The following is a 19,561-nucleotide window of genomic DNA, read 5'->3' as shown; positions in this document are numbered from 1 at the left end:
CTTCTCATTGACTCTAATGCTATCAAAACACAGCTCAAATGGCAAAAAACAATTGACATGTTGCTTCTTTAAACGCTGAGTTTTTGCCCAAAAATATGCAAATTAAAAGCAGCATTTTGAACAGCATGGTGTGCACAAGAAATCCTATTTCTCATAGACTTTGCTTGGAAATCAAAACGCATGCATTTTGGCATTAAAACTTCAGTTGAAAACGCTGCGGAAAAGCATGTAAAAACGCAATGTCGGCACATAGCCTTACAGATGAGGTAAAAATCTCACCAAATACTCAACATGTGCACGTGGCCTTACAAATACTGAGGTAAAAAACTCCCCAAACACTTAATGTGTGCACGTGGCCTTAAGGCTCTGTGCGCACTGGGAAGTGGAATTTTCTTGAGAAAATTCCGCATGCCCTCAAAGATTACCGCACCCGCAGTAAAAAACCGCAGGAAACCGCACCCGAAAACCGCATGCGGTTTGCCGCGGTTTGCTGCGGTTTTACCGCGGTATTATTCGCGGTATTGCCGCGGTTTTGCCACGTGCGGGTTGGGATGTGCTTTATTGCATTCAATGCAATAAAGCACATTGAAGAAAAAAAAAAAAAAGTCATTTAATTCTGAGAGTAGATAGACAGAAGAATAGATAGAGGGATAGATAGATAGACAGAGGGATAGATAGATAGAGAGATAGATGACAGATCGCTGCATTTCCCACGGTCGGCAGTGAGTTCACATTACCGGCCGTGGGAAATGACCGGTAATTACCTCTGCTGCTTTCATTCAGCCTGTGTCTGTGACAGTCGCGGCTGGATGGAAGCAGCGCTGGACGTCGGACCTGGATTACGCCGGAGCTTTGTTTGGGAGGGGTTAATAAAATGGTGAACGAGGCTTGTTTGTTTTATTTAAAATAAAGGATTTTTCGGTGTCTGTGTTTTTTTTCACTTTACTTACGGGTTGATCATGTCAGCTGTCACATAGACGCTGCCATGATCAAGCCTGGGGTTAATGGCGGTGGTCCCCCATCACCATTAACCCCTTGTATTACCTTGCCACCACTGCTACACGGTGGCAAGAAGAGCCGAGGACACGCCGGTATTGTCGCATATTGCATGCGACAGTGCCGGGGCAGCTGCGGCTGATATTCTCGGCTGCGGGAGGGGGAGTGAGGCGGGGGACATTAACCCTGCCCCTCTCCCTCCCCAGCCTGAGAATACCGGGCCGCCGCTGTGTGCTTACCTCGGCTGGAAGGTAAATATGCAGCGGAGCCCACGTTCTTTTTTTCCTATATTTCCGTTTTCTTTCTATGTGTGTTCTATGTGTCTGTGTCTATGTGTTCTGTGTCTGTGATGTCTGTGTCTGTGATGTGTGTGTGATCTCTGTGTGTGTGATCTCTGCATGGCTTCCTCTTCCTGTAATGACATCACTTCCCTGCAAAACCGCAAGCAAGTGATGCACATTACCGGAGGTAAACCGCGAAATACCGCAGGGAATAACACAGGAAAACGCAGTGAACCGCACAGAATTTGCTGCCTGCGTTATTCCCTGCGGGATTTCTTGATTAACATTGAGTCAATGGAGTAAAATCCCGCAGCGATGTGCGGAAAAGAAGTGACATGCACTTGTTTTTGCTGCGGGATTCCCGCAGCAAAACATGCAGCTGTCAAATTCCGCCCAGTGCGCACAGGATTTTTTTTATCCATAGGATTTGCTGGTGATTCACTGCAGAGATGTTATGAACATTTTCTGCAGCGAAACATGCAGCAAATCCGCGGCAAAATCCGCGAAAAATCCGGTAAGTGCGCACATAGCCTATGCCTCATTTGTAGCCTTGTTTCAGGCTGCTTTCACACATCCGGTTTTTGCAGTGCTGCACAATACGGCGCTTTGCAGAAAAAACGCAACCGTTTTTTTTTTGCCGCCGGTTGCGTTTTTTCCGCATAGACTTGCATTAGCGCCGTATTGTGCCGCATGGCCTTGCGTTGCGTCTGGTTTTTGCCGGATGCGGCATATTTAGCCCATGCGGCGGCCGGATGGAACGTTGCCTGCCACGTTCTTTTGTGCGGCAAAAAAAAAACGCATTGTGCCGGATCCGGCGCGATGTGGCGCGATTTACAATGCAAGCCTATGGATGCCGGATGCGGCGTCCTGCGGCGAAAAACGCATCCGGCCGCCGGATGGGGTTTTTTTGCACTGCGCATGCTCAGTATCAAGCCGCATCTGTCAAAAAACGGATGGGCCGCATGGAAAAGCTTTTTCGCCGCATTCGTTGCATAGGTTTTTGAGCCGGATTGAGCCGCACTGCAAAAACCGGATGTGTGAAAGTAGCCTTAATCATAAAAAATACTGACCATTTTTATCAGTTTTTTTGTATCAACACTTCATCAGTGTGTGGTTAGTTTTCACCATCAGTTTTTCATAACTGACTTTCAGGTATGCAAGAAAATGAAAAAGAAATATATATATATATATATATATATAAATATATATATATATATATATATATATATATATATACCTTGGGAGCTGCAGACGGTCCATACATTCCAGTTCGTACTCTATGGCCAACATAAAAATGCAGAAATGTGAATAGCACCACAGACTACAATGGGCATGTGTTCTATCTATGAAAGACACAAACATGACACGTGCATGAAGCACAGATGTCTTAATGATGCCTAAGGGTTTGTTCACACAATGCTTTCCCACACCCCCCCACATGAAGGCTGAAATAAACGCTATGTGATATCTGCATCCTTTTTGTGCTAAAAACACCCCATAAGGCTATGTGCGCACTTACCGGATTTTGCCGCGGATTTTCCGCGGATTTGCTGCATGTTTCGCTGCAGAAAATGTTCATAACATCTCTGCAGTGAATCACCAGCAAATCCTATGGAGAAAAAAAATCCTGTGCGCACTGGGCGGAATTTGACAGCTGCATGTTTTGCTGCGGGAATCCCGCAGCAAAAACAAGTGCATGCCACTTCTTTTCCGCACATCGCTGCGGGATTTCACTCCATTGACTCCAATGTTAATCATGAAATCCCGCAGGGAATAACGCAGGCAGCAAATTCTGTGCGGTTCACTGCATTTTCCTGCGTTATTCCCTGCGGTATTTCGCGGTTTACCTCCGGTAATGTACATCGCCTGTCTGCGGTTTTGCAGGGAAGTGATGTCATTACAGGAAGAGGAAGCCGTGCAGAAAGTAAACACACACAGATCACAGACACAGACATCACAGACATAGAACACAGACACAGACACATAGAACACACATAGAAAGCAAACGGAAATATAGAAAAAAAAGAACGTGGGCTCCGCTGTATATTTACCTTCCAGCCGAGGTAAGCACACAGCGGCGGCCCGGTATTCTCAGGCTGGGGAGGGAGAGGGGCAGGGTTAATGTCCCCCGCCTCACTCCCCCTCCCGCAGCTGAGAATATCAGCCGCAGCTGCCCTGGCACTGTTGCATGCATTATGCGGCAATACCGGCGTGTCCCCGGCTCTTCTTGCCGCCGTGTAGCAGTGGCAGCAAGGTAATACAAGGGGTTAATGGTGGTGGATCACCGCCATTAACTCCAGGCTTGATCATGGCAGCGTCTATGTGACAGCTGACATGATCAACCCGTAAGTAAAGTGAAAAAAACACAGACACCGAAAAATCCTTTATTTTAAATAAAACAAACAAGCCTCGTTCACCATTTTATTAACCCCTCTCGCACCAAAGCTCCGGCGTAATCCACCGCTCCGGCGTAATCCACAGGTCCTGCGCTGCTTACATCCAGCCGCGACTGTGACAGACACAGCGCTGAATGAAAGCAGCAGACAGCAGAGGTAATTACCGGTCATTTCCCACGGCCGGTAATGTGAACTCACTGCCGACCGTGGGAAATGCAGCGATCTGTCCTCTATCTGTCTATCCCTCTATCTGTCTATCTATCTATCCCTCTATCTATTCTTCTGTCTATCTACTATCTCAGAATTAAATGACTTTTTTTTTTTTTTTTCTTCAATGTGCTTTATTGCATTGAATGCAATAAAGCACATCCCAACCCGCACGCGGCAAAACCGCGGCAATACCGCGAATAATACCGCGGTAAAACCGCGGCAAACCGCATGCGGTTTTCGGGTGCGGTTTCCCGCGGTTTTTTTACCGCGGGTGCGGTAATCTTTGAGAGCATGCGGAATTTTCTCAAGGAAATTTCATTTCCCAGTGCGCACAAGGCCTAAAAGTCTGCAAGATTAAGTAGTATGCTACTTGTTCTCAACAATTTTTGTTGGACTAGCAGGCTTAAATGTGGATAATCCATGTAGAGATCCTCACCAGTGTAAACTGCAAATCTGTGCCAAACATTTGAGGTCCAGTCATGTGACCATAGTCTACTGTAATATAGCAGAAGATATCAGTGTATAATATAGTTATTCTGCATTTGCATCCCTTTCATAGTATGTACGATAATGCAGGGCTCGATCCTTCCAGCATGTCTGGCATTCTTCTTCCCTTTCTTCTGGTTTATATCTTTTACCGTAGAGGTCACCAGCGTGCAGATGGACTGATTTCAGCGAATAGTTGACATTATTTTATGACTTGATTAATATTAGTAGCTGTTTATTGAAAAAGTAATTCTGTTTTTTTTTTTTCTTTTCAGCTGGACCAGTGGATGTACTCAGAGCATTAGATTTTCACAGTACACCAGAAGGTGTGTCAAGAACAGCAGGGTTCTGCGCAAACAGGAAGGCAACCAAAGGAGACACAGCATACAGAGTTCACAAACGTGCCCAGCTTAGTGCCCAAATGGCCCAATTATTTAGAGGTAAGGAACTTAAATTCTGTACAATGCCATGCTCACGTCTTGTTACTATATGCAAATTGTTACATTTTATTCCAAGCCCCTAATGAACATCCATTGGAGAGTGCCACATCCTTCTCTGTCAGAACTGAAGGTGGATGTGAAAAGAGGAATGTTTTATTTTGCCTATCAGTGGTTGGCCTTATTATTAAAGGGAATCTGTCACCAGATCTTTGCTACTTCATATGAGAGCAGCACAATGTAGGAAAAGAGACCATGATTCCAATGATGTATCACTTAGATTATTGGGTGCTGCAGTTTTCACACAGAGTTAGCAGATGTAAGGCCCGTTTCAGACGTCAGTGATTCTAGTACGTTTGTGCTTTTTTTATACGTACCAGAATCACTGACATACGCAGACCCATTATAATCAATGGGTCTGCTCACACATCAGTGATTTTTCACTGAACGTGTCTCCGTGCAGCGTACACGCGTGTCTGTGATTCTGCACGAAGACAAGTCCATTTTTTTCTGGCATCACTGATGACCCACGGACCACACTATGGTGGGATCCGTGTGTGATCCGTGAAACACGTACCAGAAAACACTGACATATAAAATAATAAACATTTTCAACTCACCTTTCCAGCGACTCGCTGTGCAGCCTCCGCTCTCTGCAGCTCCTGCCTGGCTCATGAATATTCATGAGAGCAGGAACAGCCGACCAGGAAGTAGCAGCTGAGAGCGGTGGGCGGACGCTGCAGAGCCGAGGAGTTCAGCACCCTGGACAGCAGGAGCGAAGGCAGGTGAGTAATGTCCATTTGCAATTACGGATCACGGATTGCACATGGACAACCCACGTGTGCCGTGAACACGGAAGGATATGTGCGTGTTTTACACGTCAGTGAAGAACGTCAGTGAAGAACGTCAGTGAAGAACGTCAGTGTTTTTCACTGACGTGTGAAAAGGGCCTAACACAGCAGAGCTCAGCAAGCTAATCCTGCCCTCACCCCTGATTAGCTTTAGGTGTACATTGTATATTCACAGTAAGCTGCTAATCAGTTCTGGGGATGGACCAGGATTCACGTTGGCACTAAAATATTGTTATTAATAATAATAGTAATAATAATAATAATAATAGTCTGGCAGCAATATTCTCCAGCGGATAAAACACTCATTATATTGAAACAACATGACAGAGCCTAAAAAGTGATGCATCACTGAAATCAGTGTCTCAACCCCTACGTCCTGCTGCCCTAGAATTACATAGCAAAAAACTGCTGACAGATTCCCTAGACCTGGTTAACACTTATAAGCATTGTATCACAAAGGTAACCTAATTTTCAAAGTGTGTCATTATGGATACTGCAGGGAGGAATTTATCATCACATGCCTACTATTTAAAAATAACAAAGATGCCAGTGATTGACAGCTTTTCATATATGAGTTTATGTACAGAGACCTGTCAATCCCTGTCATGCTTTCACCATGAGTCCTGCTGTAAAAGAACAGAACGCCATTAAATATAGTCTGCACACACCCAAGCGGTTAGCAAAATGCGTGATTGTATGTAGAAACAATATATAAAGGGATGCATACATTCAATAATGCTCAAAGAACACAGCCGCTTGATGTAATTCAGGGGAGACCTACAGTACCCATCTTATATAATATATGTAATATGTATTATATGTAATATATTAATATTGAGACTCCCCCCCCCTTAAACACATACAACTCCATGATTAAAAAATTGCTTGTAAAATTAATTGTGACAAAGAAATGAATAGCTGTAGTGGCATAAATAATCATGGACAAATAAATCCCCCCAATAAGATAAAAAAGCAACACTATCACATAGTTTTTGAAAATAGAAATACCTAATACCTATCTAATACCTCAATAATGAAAATCTGACAATAAGGAAGAAACCTGACCTTCTTGTCTGGGACACGGGTGGACCAGGTGGCAACGTAACGCGTCGGAATTCCACTTAAGCTGGAGTCACACTTGCGTGTGAGTTGCATGAGGATAGCATGGCGGTACCTGATCTGGCCGCCATCTCTCCTGACAGGAGAATGCAGCTGTATAGAAATACATGCAACTGACCCTCTCCTGTCAGGGGAGCCGGCGGCCGGTCCGAGCAATATGATCCGATCCTTGAGTGAGTCACTTCCAAGAGTGACTCCAGCCTTACACAACTCCTTGGCCTCCATCTCTCATTATTTAAGTATTAGACTTTTTTCAGTTTTTGACACTATGGTGTTGTGTGTTTGTTTATTTGTTTTTTTTTCTTTAAATCCAATAGGGGGATTTATTTCTCCATATCTATTTATTTCCCTATTGAAATTTATTTGTCACAATTCACTGTTCATGCTGTTTCTTCATTCATGGTGTTTCACTATTATGGGTTTGAGGGATATTATTCACAATATTACATAGGACAGATGCTGTCGGTCTCCCTTGAATTATTAGACATTGGGGGACTGTTTTTCTGGTGTTTTTTGTGTGTATACATTTATGTGATTTGTCTAAATATAATCATGTATTTTGATCACTTTTAGGTGACTATATCTAATCTGGTTCTCTGCTTTTGTAGTAATTTGTTGTCTGCTACTTCCCATAATTGTAAATTATTTTTGGTACCCCTCCCCCCCTCTTATTATGTCTATGAGCTTTGACAGCAAAGTGATAGTTTCACACACACACACACAGGGTTTTTTTCTCTGTAAAAAGCCACGGTGTTCCTTTTTTCCTTTTTAAAACAGTTTTTTGAGTAAAAATCCCAAAGTGGATTAAAAATTGGCAAATATAAAAGAAGAACTTACACCTTTTTGTTTTGAGGGATCCATTGTTGTCTTTGGCTAAAAAAGACTGTATTAAAAACATGATTTTAGAAAAAAAATGCTGTGAGTGACACTACCCATCAAGAAGTTTTCTTAATAAAAACACTGAACCATATCTTAAAAGACAATTCATCCCCAATCCATTTTTTCAAACAGAACATATGAAAAATATTGAGTTGATGGAGAGAAAGCATTGAAGCTTACCACGGTGCCCTGACAGCTTAATCTTCAACTTGTGCTATAATATTAAGAAAATGCTAAAGGTTTCCTGCCACCGCTCTTAAGCTTAACAAAAAACTTGACCTTTAAATATCGGATCTTACAGCTTTCTAATGAGAAAGAAATTGCTACATGATTTGTTTAATCAATGGGTGTCCTTGTATCTAAGCTAATATGTTTTTTTTTCTATTGAGCAGGATGCATTTGATTTACTGTTCTTGTCTGGCATAAAGTTAATATTAATTGATAGATGGAATATAAATTTAACATATTCCCCCCAAAAAGTTAAAATTTAGGTATATAGGTCTTACAGATTATTAAAGATAAACAAATGCCTCTGTTTTCTGGTCATTGTATAGTTTACTGTGGATAGATAATAGCATAAAATGTTTGAATTATGGTAACGGGTATATTTGGGGTTGGGGTTAGTTTATAGACATTTTTGGAATTGCAATCTAAAGCCCGCTTTACACGCTGCAATGTATCTTACAATGTGTCGGCGGGGTCACGTCGTAAGTGACGCACATCCGGCATTGTAAGGTACATTGCAGTGTGTAACAGCTACGTGCGATTGCGATTGAACGGTAAAATGTTCATCGCATGAACATCGTTCATTCCTCATGAATTGAACGTCAGATTGTTCATCGTACCCGTGGTAGCACACATTGCAGTGTGTGACACCCCGGGAACGATGAACAGATCTTACCTGCGTCCTGCGGCTCCCGGCTGGAAGGAAGGAGGTGGGCGGGATGTTTGTCCCGCTCAGCTCCGCCCCTCCACTTCTATTGGTTGGCTGCCGCGTGACGTCGCTGTGACGCCGAACGTCCCTCCCACTCCAGGAAGTGGACGTTCGCCGCCCACATCGAGGTCGTATGGAAGGGTAAGTACGTGTGATGGGGGTTAATCGTTTGTGCGGCACATTCAAGAAAATTGAACGTGCCGCACATACGATGGGGACGGCTACGTTCGCATACGATATCGTATGCAGAATCGTAACATGTAAAGCAGGCTTAAGTCATGGCATGGATGGATGAGGCAGCCACAGATTTGATTGGCTGAAAAAGAATTAAAGAGGTTGTTCATTAGTTTGACAACCCCTACACATTCCTCTTGTTCGCCCTCATAAAAATAAATAAGCCTATACTCACCTCTGTTGCGGGCGTTGCTCCAGCCATGTCTGAAACTGAATTCCCGGGGCTCAAGTGACATTGTTATGACACATGAGCCCCGCAGTCAAACAGCGTCGGTGCCTTCTCCCCACTTTCAGACATTTGAGCAGGATGTGAGCTCTGCGTTGACGTCTTGCTCAAATATCCAAAGATGGGGAGAAGCAAGCTGGCGCTGTTTGGTTGCGAGGCTCATGTGTCATAACAATGTCACTTGGGCCCCGAGAACGCAGCTTCAGACATTGCTGGGACTGTGGCCGCACCGGAGGTGAGTCTAGGCTTATTTATTTTTCTGGGGTGAACAAGGGTAATGCTTGGACAACCCCTTTAAAAGGATCTTTTAAAAAATTCAGATTATCTCATATCCATTTAATATTAATTAATTGCTGATAGCTGGCATCTGACCCCTGCTGTATTATCAACTATAATCCCACATATACAGTAAGTAGGTAGAATAATTCCTGTAGATAGATTGTCATGTACACAAACCCTTAGGGACACTTTGCACACTACGACATCGCAAGCCGATGCTTGCTATGCCGAGAGCGATAGTCCCCGCCCCCGTCGCAGCTACAATATCATTGTGATACCTGGTGTAGCGAAAATTATCGCTACGCCAGCTTCACATGCACTCACCTGCCCTGCGACGTCGCTCTGGCCGGCGAACCACCTCCTTATTAAGGGGGCGGGTTGTGCGGTGTCATAGCGACGTCACACGGCAGGCGGCCAATAGAAGCGGAGGGGAAGTAACATCTCGCCCACCTCCTTCCTTCTGCATAGCTGGCGTGAGCCGCAGGACGCAGGTAGGAGATGTTCCGCGCTCCGGCGGCTTCACACACAGCGATGTGTGCTGCCGCTGGAACGAGGAACAACATCGTAACATCGGTCATTTCCAAATTATGGAAATTACCGACGCTACACCGATGATACGAATAATGATGATTTTGCGCTCGTTAATCGTATCAAAAAGGCTTTACACACTACAATATCGCCTGCGACGCCGGATGTGCGTCACTTTCAATTTGACCCCACCAACATCGCACCTGCGATGTCGTAGTGTGCAAAGTGCCCCTTAGCTTCATTTGAATGCAATCTTTATGTGTTATCCAAAGTCCATGCTGCTGACCTGTCCCTTCCTTATGCTTTATACTGCAACCATAATTATTAAAGGGGTGATCTGAAATGTAAATTATATTTTACCCTGAATACCTATCTATTTAATTCCATAATCTAATCTATCTTCTAATATACTTTAATGAAAATTCCCTGTCCTTTTGATTATGAAAGCGAAAGGAGTTTATGCACATAAAACGAGATAACTTTCAAAAATAATCTTTATTGCTTTACAAGCCAAAAACAAATAAAAACATATAAAAGGCTCATAACAATGGCCAAATCTTGAAGATTTATAGTATGTGAAGGTTGGGCCCTCCTTCAATTACATTAAAGGGAATCTGTCAGCAGGTTTTTGCTATGTAATCTGAGGACAGCATGTTGTAGGGGTTAACAAACAAAAATCAACTATGCCTCTCTTAACATGCTGTGTTCTTTTGTCTATTTAAACTAAAGGCTTTATCATCTAGTGACTATCATTGCTGGACTACCATGCCACATGCATGGCAGTCCAGCACACCCCTCCTTTAATTGAAACCTCATTGTCAATGTACAATGCTCTCTCAGCTCTGCTGGATGGCTAAGGGGTACTTTGCATGCTGCGACATCGCAGTCCGATGCTGCGATGTCGAGCGCGATAGTACCCGCCCCCATCGCAGCAGCGATTTCCTTGTGATAGCTGCCGTAGCGAACATTATCGCTACGGCAGCTTCACATGGACTCACCTGTCCTGCGACCGTCACTCTGGCCGGCGACCCGCCTCCTTGTTAAGGGGGCGGGTCGTGCGGCGTCATAGCGACGTCACACGCCAGGCGGCCAATCGGAGCGGAGGGGCGGAGATGAGTGGGATGTAAACATCCCGCCCATCTCCTTCCTTCCGCATATCCTACGGAAGCCGCAGTGACGCCGGTAGGAGATGTTCCTCGCTCCTGCGGCTGTGTGCTGCCGCAGGAGTGAGGAACAACATCGGACTGTCGCGTCAGCGTAATCATGGATTACGCCGACGCTGCACCGATGATACGATTACGACGCTTTTGCGCTCGTTAATCGCATCATCGAGCCTTTACAATCTGCGATGTCGCATGCGATGCCGGAAGTGCATCATTTTCAATTTGACCACACCGACATCGCAGGTGTGCAAAGCCCGCCTTAGACTAAAAGCTCTGATTGAATCAGAACGGCTGCACCCATTAATCTTAGTGATACTTGGTTAGATTCAGAGTCTCTTTGCCTTCATTATGCTGCTCTCAGATGAGGTAGGAAAAACCTGCTGACAGATTCCCTTTAATTCCCTATCCTTCCCTCACTATACTATATAACCACTTTATTTATTTTTTTACTACTTCCTTTTTTGATGACACTTCATTTGAGAATCACAGTGCATGTTGGGATGCTCAAATGAAGCGTCATCAGAGGGCAGAGGCTTTAGTCGTGTCACTTGTGTGGGCAGCATGGTCTCTGCATGCCAGGTATTCTTGCACTGCACACTGACAGTATGCTCTCCTGCTGGCTCGTTACTTCTGATTAGAGGCGGATTGGAGTGCACTGTCACTGTGCATATTGCTCAGTGACAAGAATCTACTGATCATCTGTTGGTAATGACAGCCAGCACATGCTCAGTAGAACTGGAACAGCGCAGTCCCTGAAAAAAGCGTAACTGATGACACTTCATTTCAAGGAGGGGGTGGAGGCTGTGGCACTGACTGCAGCCACTGCCCCCTCATGATGCTTCTTTGACTATCTCAGCATCAACTGGGGATTCTCAAACCAAACATCATTAAAAAAGGAAGTAGTGTAAAAAACATTCTGTTAGAGTAATGAAGGAGGGATAAGGAATTTTTAATTAAAGCATATTAGAAAATGGATTAGATTATGCAATTCAATAGGTAATTAGGGTGGAAATAAATTGGTGTTTTAGACCACCCCTTTAAGAATGGCAATTGTATATAATGAAAGGCCCACTATCCCGCTCACTAGGGAGTCATTACACAGACAGATGGCATTACAATGACAAAATAATTATCAACAATAAGGAATTAAACCATAAGTGAGAAAAGATATTCAAGCAACTGTCACACATATTGTATGCCGGGCCAAATGAGGCTTCTTGAGATCCACTGGAAATGTCTCTCTGTTCTTATCCTTTGTTAAAACAAGCTGTAACATAGAAGAGATATATAAATATTAGTACAAGAGTAGGCTTATTAAGAAAATAAACCGAGGAACAAAAGAAGCAACATATGGTTTCCCTTGTGGTGCGATGATATATCCAAACAGAAATCAGATTTCCAATTTCCTTCATTATTATTCATTAGGAGGCAAAGGGACTTTCAAGATCTGCATTAAATGCGGTTGGAGCTATGGTTTTCACAATTTACATTCACAATAAATCCATAATGTTTGCAGTTAGCTAATAGGCTTCTGACCCCTGACTACAATAAAGAGGCAAGCGCCGACGGGAGATTGGGCCCCCGTCATCCTGACGTACAAATAGAATGCTTTTACTAAAGGGTACTTTACACACTGTGACATCGCTAACGATTTATCGTTGGGGTCACGGTGTTTGTGACGCACAACCGGCGTCGTTAGCGACATCACAGCGTGTGACACGTACGAGCGACCTTCAACGATCACAAAAGTGGTAAATATCGCTGGTTTTGGAGAGGTCATTCAAACACCAAATATCGATGTCTAGTGAGTAGCGAGGTTGTTTGTCGTTCCTGCGGCAGCACACATCGCTGTGTGTGACACTGCAGGAACGAGGAACCTCACCGTACCTGCGTCCCACCACCAATGAGGAAGGAAGGAGGTGGGCGGGATGTTCGGCCCGCTCATCTTCGCCCCTCTTCTGCTATTGGGTGGCCGCATAGTGACGTCACTATGACGCTGAACAAACCGCCCCCTTAGAAAGGAGGCGGTTCGCCGGTCACAGCGAAGGAAGGTAAGTATGTGTGACGAGTGTAAACGATGTTGTGCGCCACGGGCAGCGATTTGCCCGTGACGCACAAACAACGGGGACAGGTATGCTCGCTAGCGATATCGATACCGATATCGCAGCGTGTAAAGTACCCTTAAGGCTATGTGCCCACGGGACTCTGTATCTGCAGATTTTTCTGCATCAAAATCCATAGCTTTCCCCCAGAATCCGCACCTTTTCATAGGTGCAGATTTTGTGCGGATTTGACGCGGATTTGATGCGGATTTTGCGATTTTTTTTTTTTAATTCAATTGAATAGGCAAAGTCCGCATGAAAATCCGCAACAATAATTGACATGCTGCAGATTTGTCCGCACGAAAATCCGCACGATTTCCGCTGCGGAAAAATCCGCAGCGTGGGCACAGCATTTCCCAAATGCCATAGAAATGGCTGGGGAGTAGCTGTGCTGCAGATTTCTGGAAAATCCGCGGCTTTTCCGCAAGAAATCCGCGGCAAAATCAGCGCTTTTTCCGCAGCGTGGGCACATAACCTTAGTGTTCACAATGGTTCACATCACAACTTACAGTAGTGTCTTCTAACCAGGGTTTCTGGGAAATTGGGCAGGAGTTCCACAAATTACAGAATCAGTTGGAGTAGACCAATCTCAACCAGCTGCAAGATGCCTGGCAAAGTGGTCTACAAATTGAAGAGTATAATGTGTCACGATTCCCTGGTAAGGACAAATGAAGGGTAATCAAAGCAGCATTAATAAATTACTGGAAGATTCCCGAGGAAGATCTTGGCGAGACAGTCCTTACCCATGTATGAACTCATAGAACAAAGGACCTTGAACATTAGCATACAATTAAACGATCGCAAAAGTGTCGAAAATTGGTGATCTGTGTAGTGTCGGTCATTGCCATAATTTTGCTGCCGCGACAGGTACGATGTTGTTCCTCGTTCCTGCGGCAGCACACATCGCTGTGTATGAAGCCTCAGGAGCGAGGAACATCTCCTTACCTGCGTCCCGCCTGCAATGAGGAAGGAAGGAGGTGGGCGGGATGTTTACGTCCCGCTCATCATCGCCGCTCTGCTTCTATTGGCCGCCTGCTGTGTGACGTCGCTGTGACGCCGCACGACCCGCCCTCTTAGGAAGGAGGCTGGTTGCCGGCCAGAGCGACGTCGCAGGGCAGGTAAGTGCATGTAAAGCTGCCGTAGCGATAATGTTCGCTACAGCAGCTATCACAAGAGATGGCATCTGCGACGGGGGCGGTGACTATCGCGCTCGACATCGCTACAATCGGCTAGCGATGTCGCAGCGTGCAAAGTACCCCTAAGGATAAGCCATCAGTGCTAAAGTAGGGGACAATCTCTTTAATGTGACCAATTCACTGCATATCAACTTCCAGGTACCTGCTGTACAGGAGACTGTAATATTGGGCTATTCAAAGCAACAACCTAGGCCAAGGGTGGCAGGAAGCACCAATTTAACCCTATTTAATTTGAGGATTCTGACCCCTTGAATTAGGAAGCAATATACCATCAACAATCAAAGTGTGGGACACTTGCTTAAAAAAAACATTCCATCTCAGAACGTTTTCATATATGTACAAATCAACAATTAACATAAGTTTTACTTTGCAAAAGTTCAGTTTTATTAACATGGGAGTCTATGGAAATAGGATTTGTTAACGGATTGCTATTTATCATCCATCTAAACTGATCCAGTAAGAAAAAATGGATCCATTACAAATGCAAGAAAAAAACAATGGATAAATAGCAATCAGTTTTCCATAGACTCCCATATTAAAAAATCGAATCCTGCAAAAAACAATTTTTTGAAATAGGAAAAAAATGGTGCACAACTTTTTTGCCAATGGATTGCTGCTGGATCCGTTCTAACAGATGATTACTGGACATGTGAATTCAGCCAAACTTTACTACAAAGGGGAGATTGTAATTTTACCAAAACTAATCAAGAGAGTTTCATACCACAGGTCGTACACCAGACTAAGTACAAGACTCAGGGCAGTTATAGTGCATCAGCAAAGTCTCTCCCAGGCAAATACTTCAAAGGAGACTGGGGTTTAAAGATATGCCTCGAAAGCTCTTTTGAAGAAGCACCAAGAAATGGGCAACATTGAGGACCGTATATGCAGTGTTCAGAAAAGGAAACTAATGAAAGACACATCAAGCTTACATGTACTTTCCTTCTGAATCAGGAGAGTTCCAGCAATGGCATCAGCTCAGATATAACAGAAACAAGTGGGACTCAGCTACGCCCATCAACTATTCAAAAAAGTTTGTTCAGAAGTGGTCTTCAAGGAAGAATTGTGGCCAAAACCCCATACCCCCGACATGGAGATAAGGAAAGTGACTGAATTATGCACGGAAACATAGGAACTGGGGTGAAAAAATTACAGCAAGTACTGTTGATCGATGAGTCAAAATGTGAAGTATTTTGCTGTATCACAAGGCGGTTTGTTTGCTAAAGGGTTGGAAAACAGCCCAACAGTGATTGCGGGTAACAGTGAAACATGATGGGCTGAAATAAGTAATTTGGTCAAAATTAGTAGTACCTTCAAAGTGGAGAAATACAGGCAGATACGTATGTAGCATGTAATACCATCAGGGAGGCGTCTGGCTCCAAATTAATTCTGCAGCCTAAATATATAATATATGTATACATATGAAGCTCCTACATGGGCAGTCACTCTGCTTTCCCAGACCTCAGATTGGCATGTTTGCCGTAGCTGAACTTGGTTGCTTCCTAATAATTATGTAGTTTCCATTCAGGACTCAAGGGAAGATAAAACGTTACTGAATGTAGCCACCTGAATAAAGACTTCTATACACCAAGGTTTTATTGATCTAATTTAGAATGATATGTTCTTTAATATCCCACATTCCATATCACACTTACCATCTGTTCACTGTCAGTGGATATTAAAATACATGGAAAAAGGTAGCTGTGAAAGCTTTTATTAATTGTGACAAAGATATGCGAGCAATGAAAAGCCAATGAGTTATCAGATTTTCGATCAGCGCATACTCCAGACTGGGGCATGCTAGTGCACATCTGCCAGCAAGATGCATCTGTTTTCTTGGGGGCTTCTGCAGCTGGAATCCAGTGATGAGAAAGGGCTTCCTCCAGTCATGCTGCTAATGTGTTACTGGCTGTGATCTCTTTTACATTTTTAATAAATAAACAAGACTTTACAAGTGTCTTCTTCATATATCTCCTAGCAAGCCAAGACGTGCAAGACCCTGAAAACGAGTGTGAATTCCACAAAGGTTTCCACTGACTTACTCCGTGCATGAAGTGCCTGCGGCAGGAAGCCCTGTAGTGGGCGCCAGCTGAACTGGAAGTGTGGAAGAAGTAAACGTTCCCTCTGCAATTGACTTTATAAATATATCATTATTTTCTGCACACTATATACCTAATATGTGCTGATATGCATAGGGATGTTTTGTTTAAAAAACATTTTCACATACTGTCTCAGGAAATGATGAGTTACTAGGGTGGAGGATCCTCGTCTCATGGACATGCTGGAGAACCTTCACAAAGAGCGTCCTTCATGCTGCCCAGACAGAGCTGCCCCGTCACTGCAGGCATCGAAGTTTTACTTTGTAATACTAAAGAATTTCAGAGAAAACAGATTTTAACTCCTCAAGGACTTGGGAATTTTTCATCTATGCATTTTTGTTTTTTTCGGACCCTTATTCCAAGAGCCATAACTTTTTATTTTTCCTCTGATGTATCATATCAGGGCTTATTTTTGTAGGCAAGTTGTAGTTTTTGAATTGCAAGATTTATTTTACCATACTGTAAAATGGGAAAAATAAAATTTCACGTGTGGACTTGCAAAAAAAAAGAAAAGCAATTCAACATTTTATTTTGGGTTTTGCATTTATTGCATTCATTTTGTAACAAAATTTACCATGCATTATTATTCTCTTGGTCAGTACCATTCCCACCATACTAAATTTGTCCAGTATCTTTTTATATTTAAAGGGAACCTGTCTCCAGATTTGGGGCCTATAAGCTGCGGCCACCACCACCGGGCTCCTTTATACAGCATTCTAACATGCTGTATATAAGTGCCCAGGCTGCTGTGTGAAACGTAAAAATCACTTTATAATACTTACCTAAACAGTTGGTGCGTTGGAGTTGGGCCATATGGGCGTCTCCGTTCTCCGGTGCCGGCCCCTCCTCTTTCGATCATCTTCATCCCCCCTCTGAAGCCTGTGTGCATGATGCGTCCTACGTCATACACACTCGCCGGTCCCACGCAGGCGCACTACAATACTTTGCACTGCCCTGCATGTTAGAATGCTGTATATAAGAGCCTACTGGTTGTGGCCACAGTGTATAGGCCCCAAAGCTGGTGACAGGTTCCCTTTAAGTGATAAAATAATTTAGATATCATTTATTTTTTTAAACCGTGTTTGTATCGCCATTTTCTGAGACCCTTAACTTTTTATTTTCCTTAGATGAAGCTCTATGACACTTTGAGTTTGGCACTCTGAGCTGATTTTTTAATGATAGCATTTTGGGTCCATATGTCATTTTTTTATCGCTTTTTGTTGTATTTTTTGAGAATTACAGCAACAAAAAAATGACAATTCTGGAGCTCTGAATTTTTTCTTTTTGGCATTCAATGTACAGTTTAAAAAATTGTATAGTATTAATATTTTAATTGGACATGACAATACCAATTCTATTTATTATTTTTTAAAGGGGCCTGATTTAAAGTTTTATATATTCAGAATTTTTTTTTATTCCCCCAAGGGACTTGAATTTGTAATGTTTTTTGATCACTTATATACTGCAATACTGAAGTATTGTTGCATACAGTGAAATCTTGGTTCACAGGAGGAGCAAGATGCCAGATATAGGGGCCTTCTGCATAACCCTGTTTGCCATGAAAAAAAGGATGTCATAGGTCATTAAGGATTTAAGGATGAACCTTAAAGAAGGAGAATAGTGATCAGAGTGCTCCCTGAAGGCTTCTCTCAGCCCAGCTCTGCTATAATAACAGATCTCTCCGTACATAAATTGGGAGACACCTCTCAGTATAGCTGAGCCAAGCATGGAGGAGCCAGTGGATCTAGAACAGTCAACAGAAAATTACCAATTGTTTTAGTCAGATTTTCATGTTATATATTTTTTTTAATAATTTTTTTGAGAAATTTGCTGTGATGCTACATAAAAAAATTCTCAGACTTCCTGTTTGGTACAGAAAACTTTTCAGCAGTCTCACTATCTTTACAGACAGGAGTATAATTGGGAATGACCCCTTTTTATAGACTATTAATAAAAAGGATGGCCAAAGATTACTTCCTCCGCCTCTCTTCTCCTTGGCCCAGATCAGAGCAGGCTATGAAAATACTTTGCAGAAGTTAAAGGGAATCTGTCAGGTCCCATATGCGTTCTAACCTACAAGCAGGGTGATGTGTGGCCTAGTAACCCCTTCCTACCCATCCCTGTGTTGTACTATTGTGTACTCAATAAGAAAGGAGAGAGCCATCACCACTGCCACCGCTGTTCCAGCACTATATGGTCCTCTATGAGCAGGCGTCTTCTCCTCTCCTCCTCTGCCTCTGTGTTTAATCATCACATCACCACCATTCTGATACCGCTTAATGCTGAATGTGACGCCCTCCACTTACCCTCTACCCTGACGGCTGTCCCTGTGACCCGTATACCTCTGCGTCTCTATTATAAGCAACTACCTTGAGAAAGGTCTGATAAACCGAAACGTTGGTTTGTTGCTTTGTGTCAGGGTTCACATTTTGCAATTTTTGTCGGTTGTGAATAAAAACACTTGCATTCAAATTTTCCTCTCCTTTCTTATTGAGTGCTCATGTTCCCCATTACTTGTTACTAATTTATTACCCGATAGCACCTATCTATAGCAGTTGCAGCCGGACTTTTCTGTATTTAATTGTACTATTGTGTACTATGAATTTATAAAAATATGTTTTATTACTTACATGTTCCTTATGCAAATGAACAAAGGGTCTAGTCCCCTGGGCGTTTGCATGATTTCCGTGGTCTCTCGCCCCTGTGGGCGATACCATGCATTTATATGAGCAATGTCACTATCAGCTACTTGAGATCCCGCGCATGCGCACTTCTCATTCGCACAGCTTTCTTAGCCGGTTGCTTGCTTGTTGGCTTTAGACGTGCACTGCACATGGTCGGTACCGCAGCAGTCTTCTGAGTATGCGCAGTGAGCTTGTGAAACCGACCAAATAAGAAGGCTGCGCAAATGGCAAGCACACACGCGCCAGATCTCCAGGAGCTGACGGTGACGTCGCTCATGTAAATCCATGGTATCACACCCACAGAGGCGTGATACCACAGAAAGCATGCAAACGCCCATGGGGCGATGTGACGCCCATGGGGCTAAAGCTTCTGATCATTTACATAGGGAACATGTAAGTAATAAAACGTTTTTTATACATTCATATTGCAAAATATTACACTATAGGGATGGGTAGGAAGGGGT

At 43.5% G+C, this 19,561-nt stretch overlaps 1 protein-coding gene across 1 annotated transcript in view; it reads left to right on the top strand.

Moving 5' to 3' along the window:
- Positions 1 to 19,561, top strand: part of COL11A1 (collagen type XI alpha 1 chain) — a 300,012-nt gene that overhangs the window by 37,629 nt on the left and 242,822 nt on the right. Inside the window, exon 2 of the mRNA XM_075322198.1 lies at positions 4,645 to 4,809. Coding sequence (XP_075178313.1) covers positions 4,645 to 4,809 — 165 coding nt within the window. The remainder of the gene's footprint in view (positions 1 to 4,644; positions 4,810 to 19,561) is intronic.

Source organism: Anomaloglossus baeobatrachus, chromosome 8 (assembly GCF_048569485.1).
Source record: "Anomaloglossus baeobatrachus isolate aAnoBae1 chromosome 8, aAnoBae1.hap1, whole genome shotgun sequence".
In the NCBI taxonomy this organism is placed as follows: domain Eukaryota; kingdom Metazoa; phylum Chordata; class Amphibia; order Anura; family Aromobatidae; genus Anomaloglossus; species Anomaloglossus baeobatrachus.
This window is presented reverse-complemented; position numbering and strand designations above follow the sequence as displayed.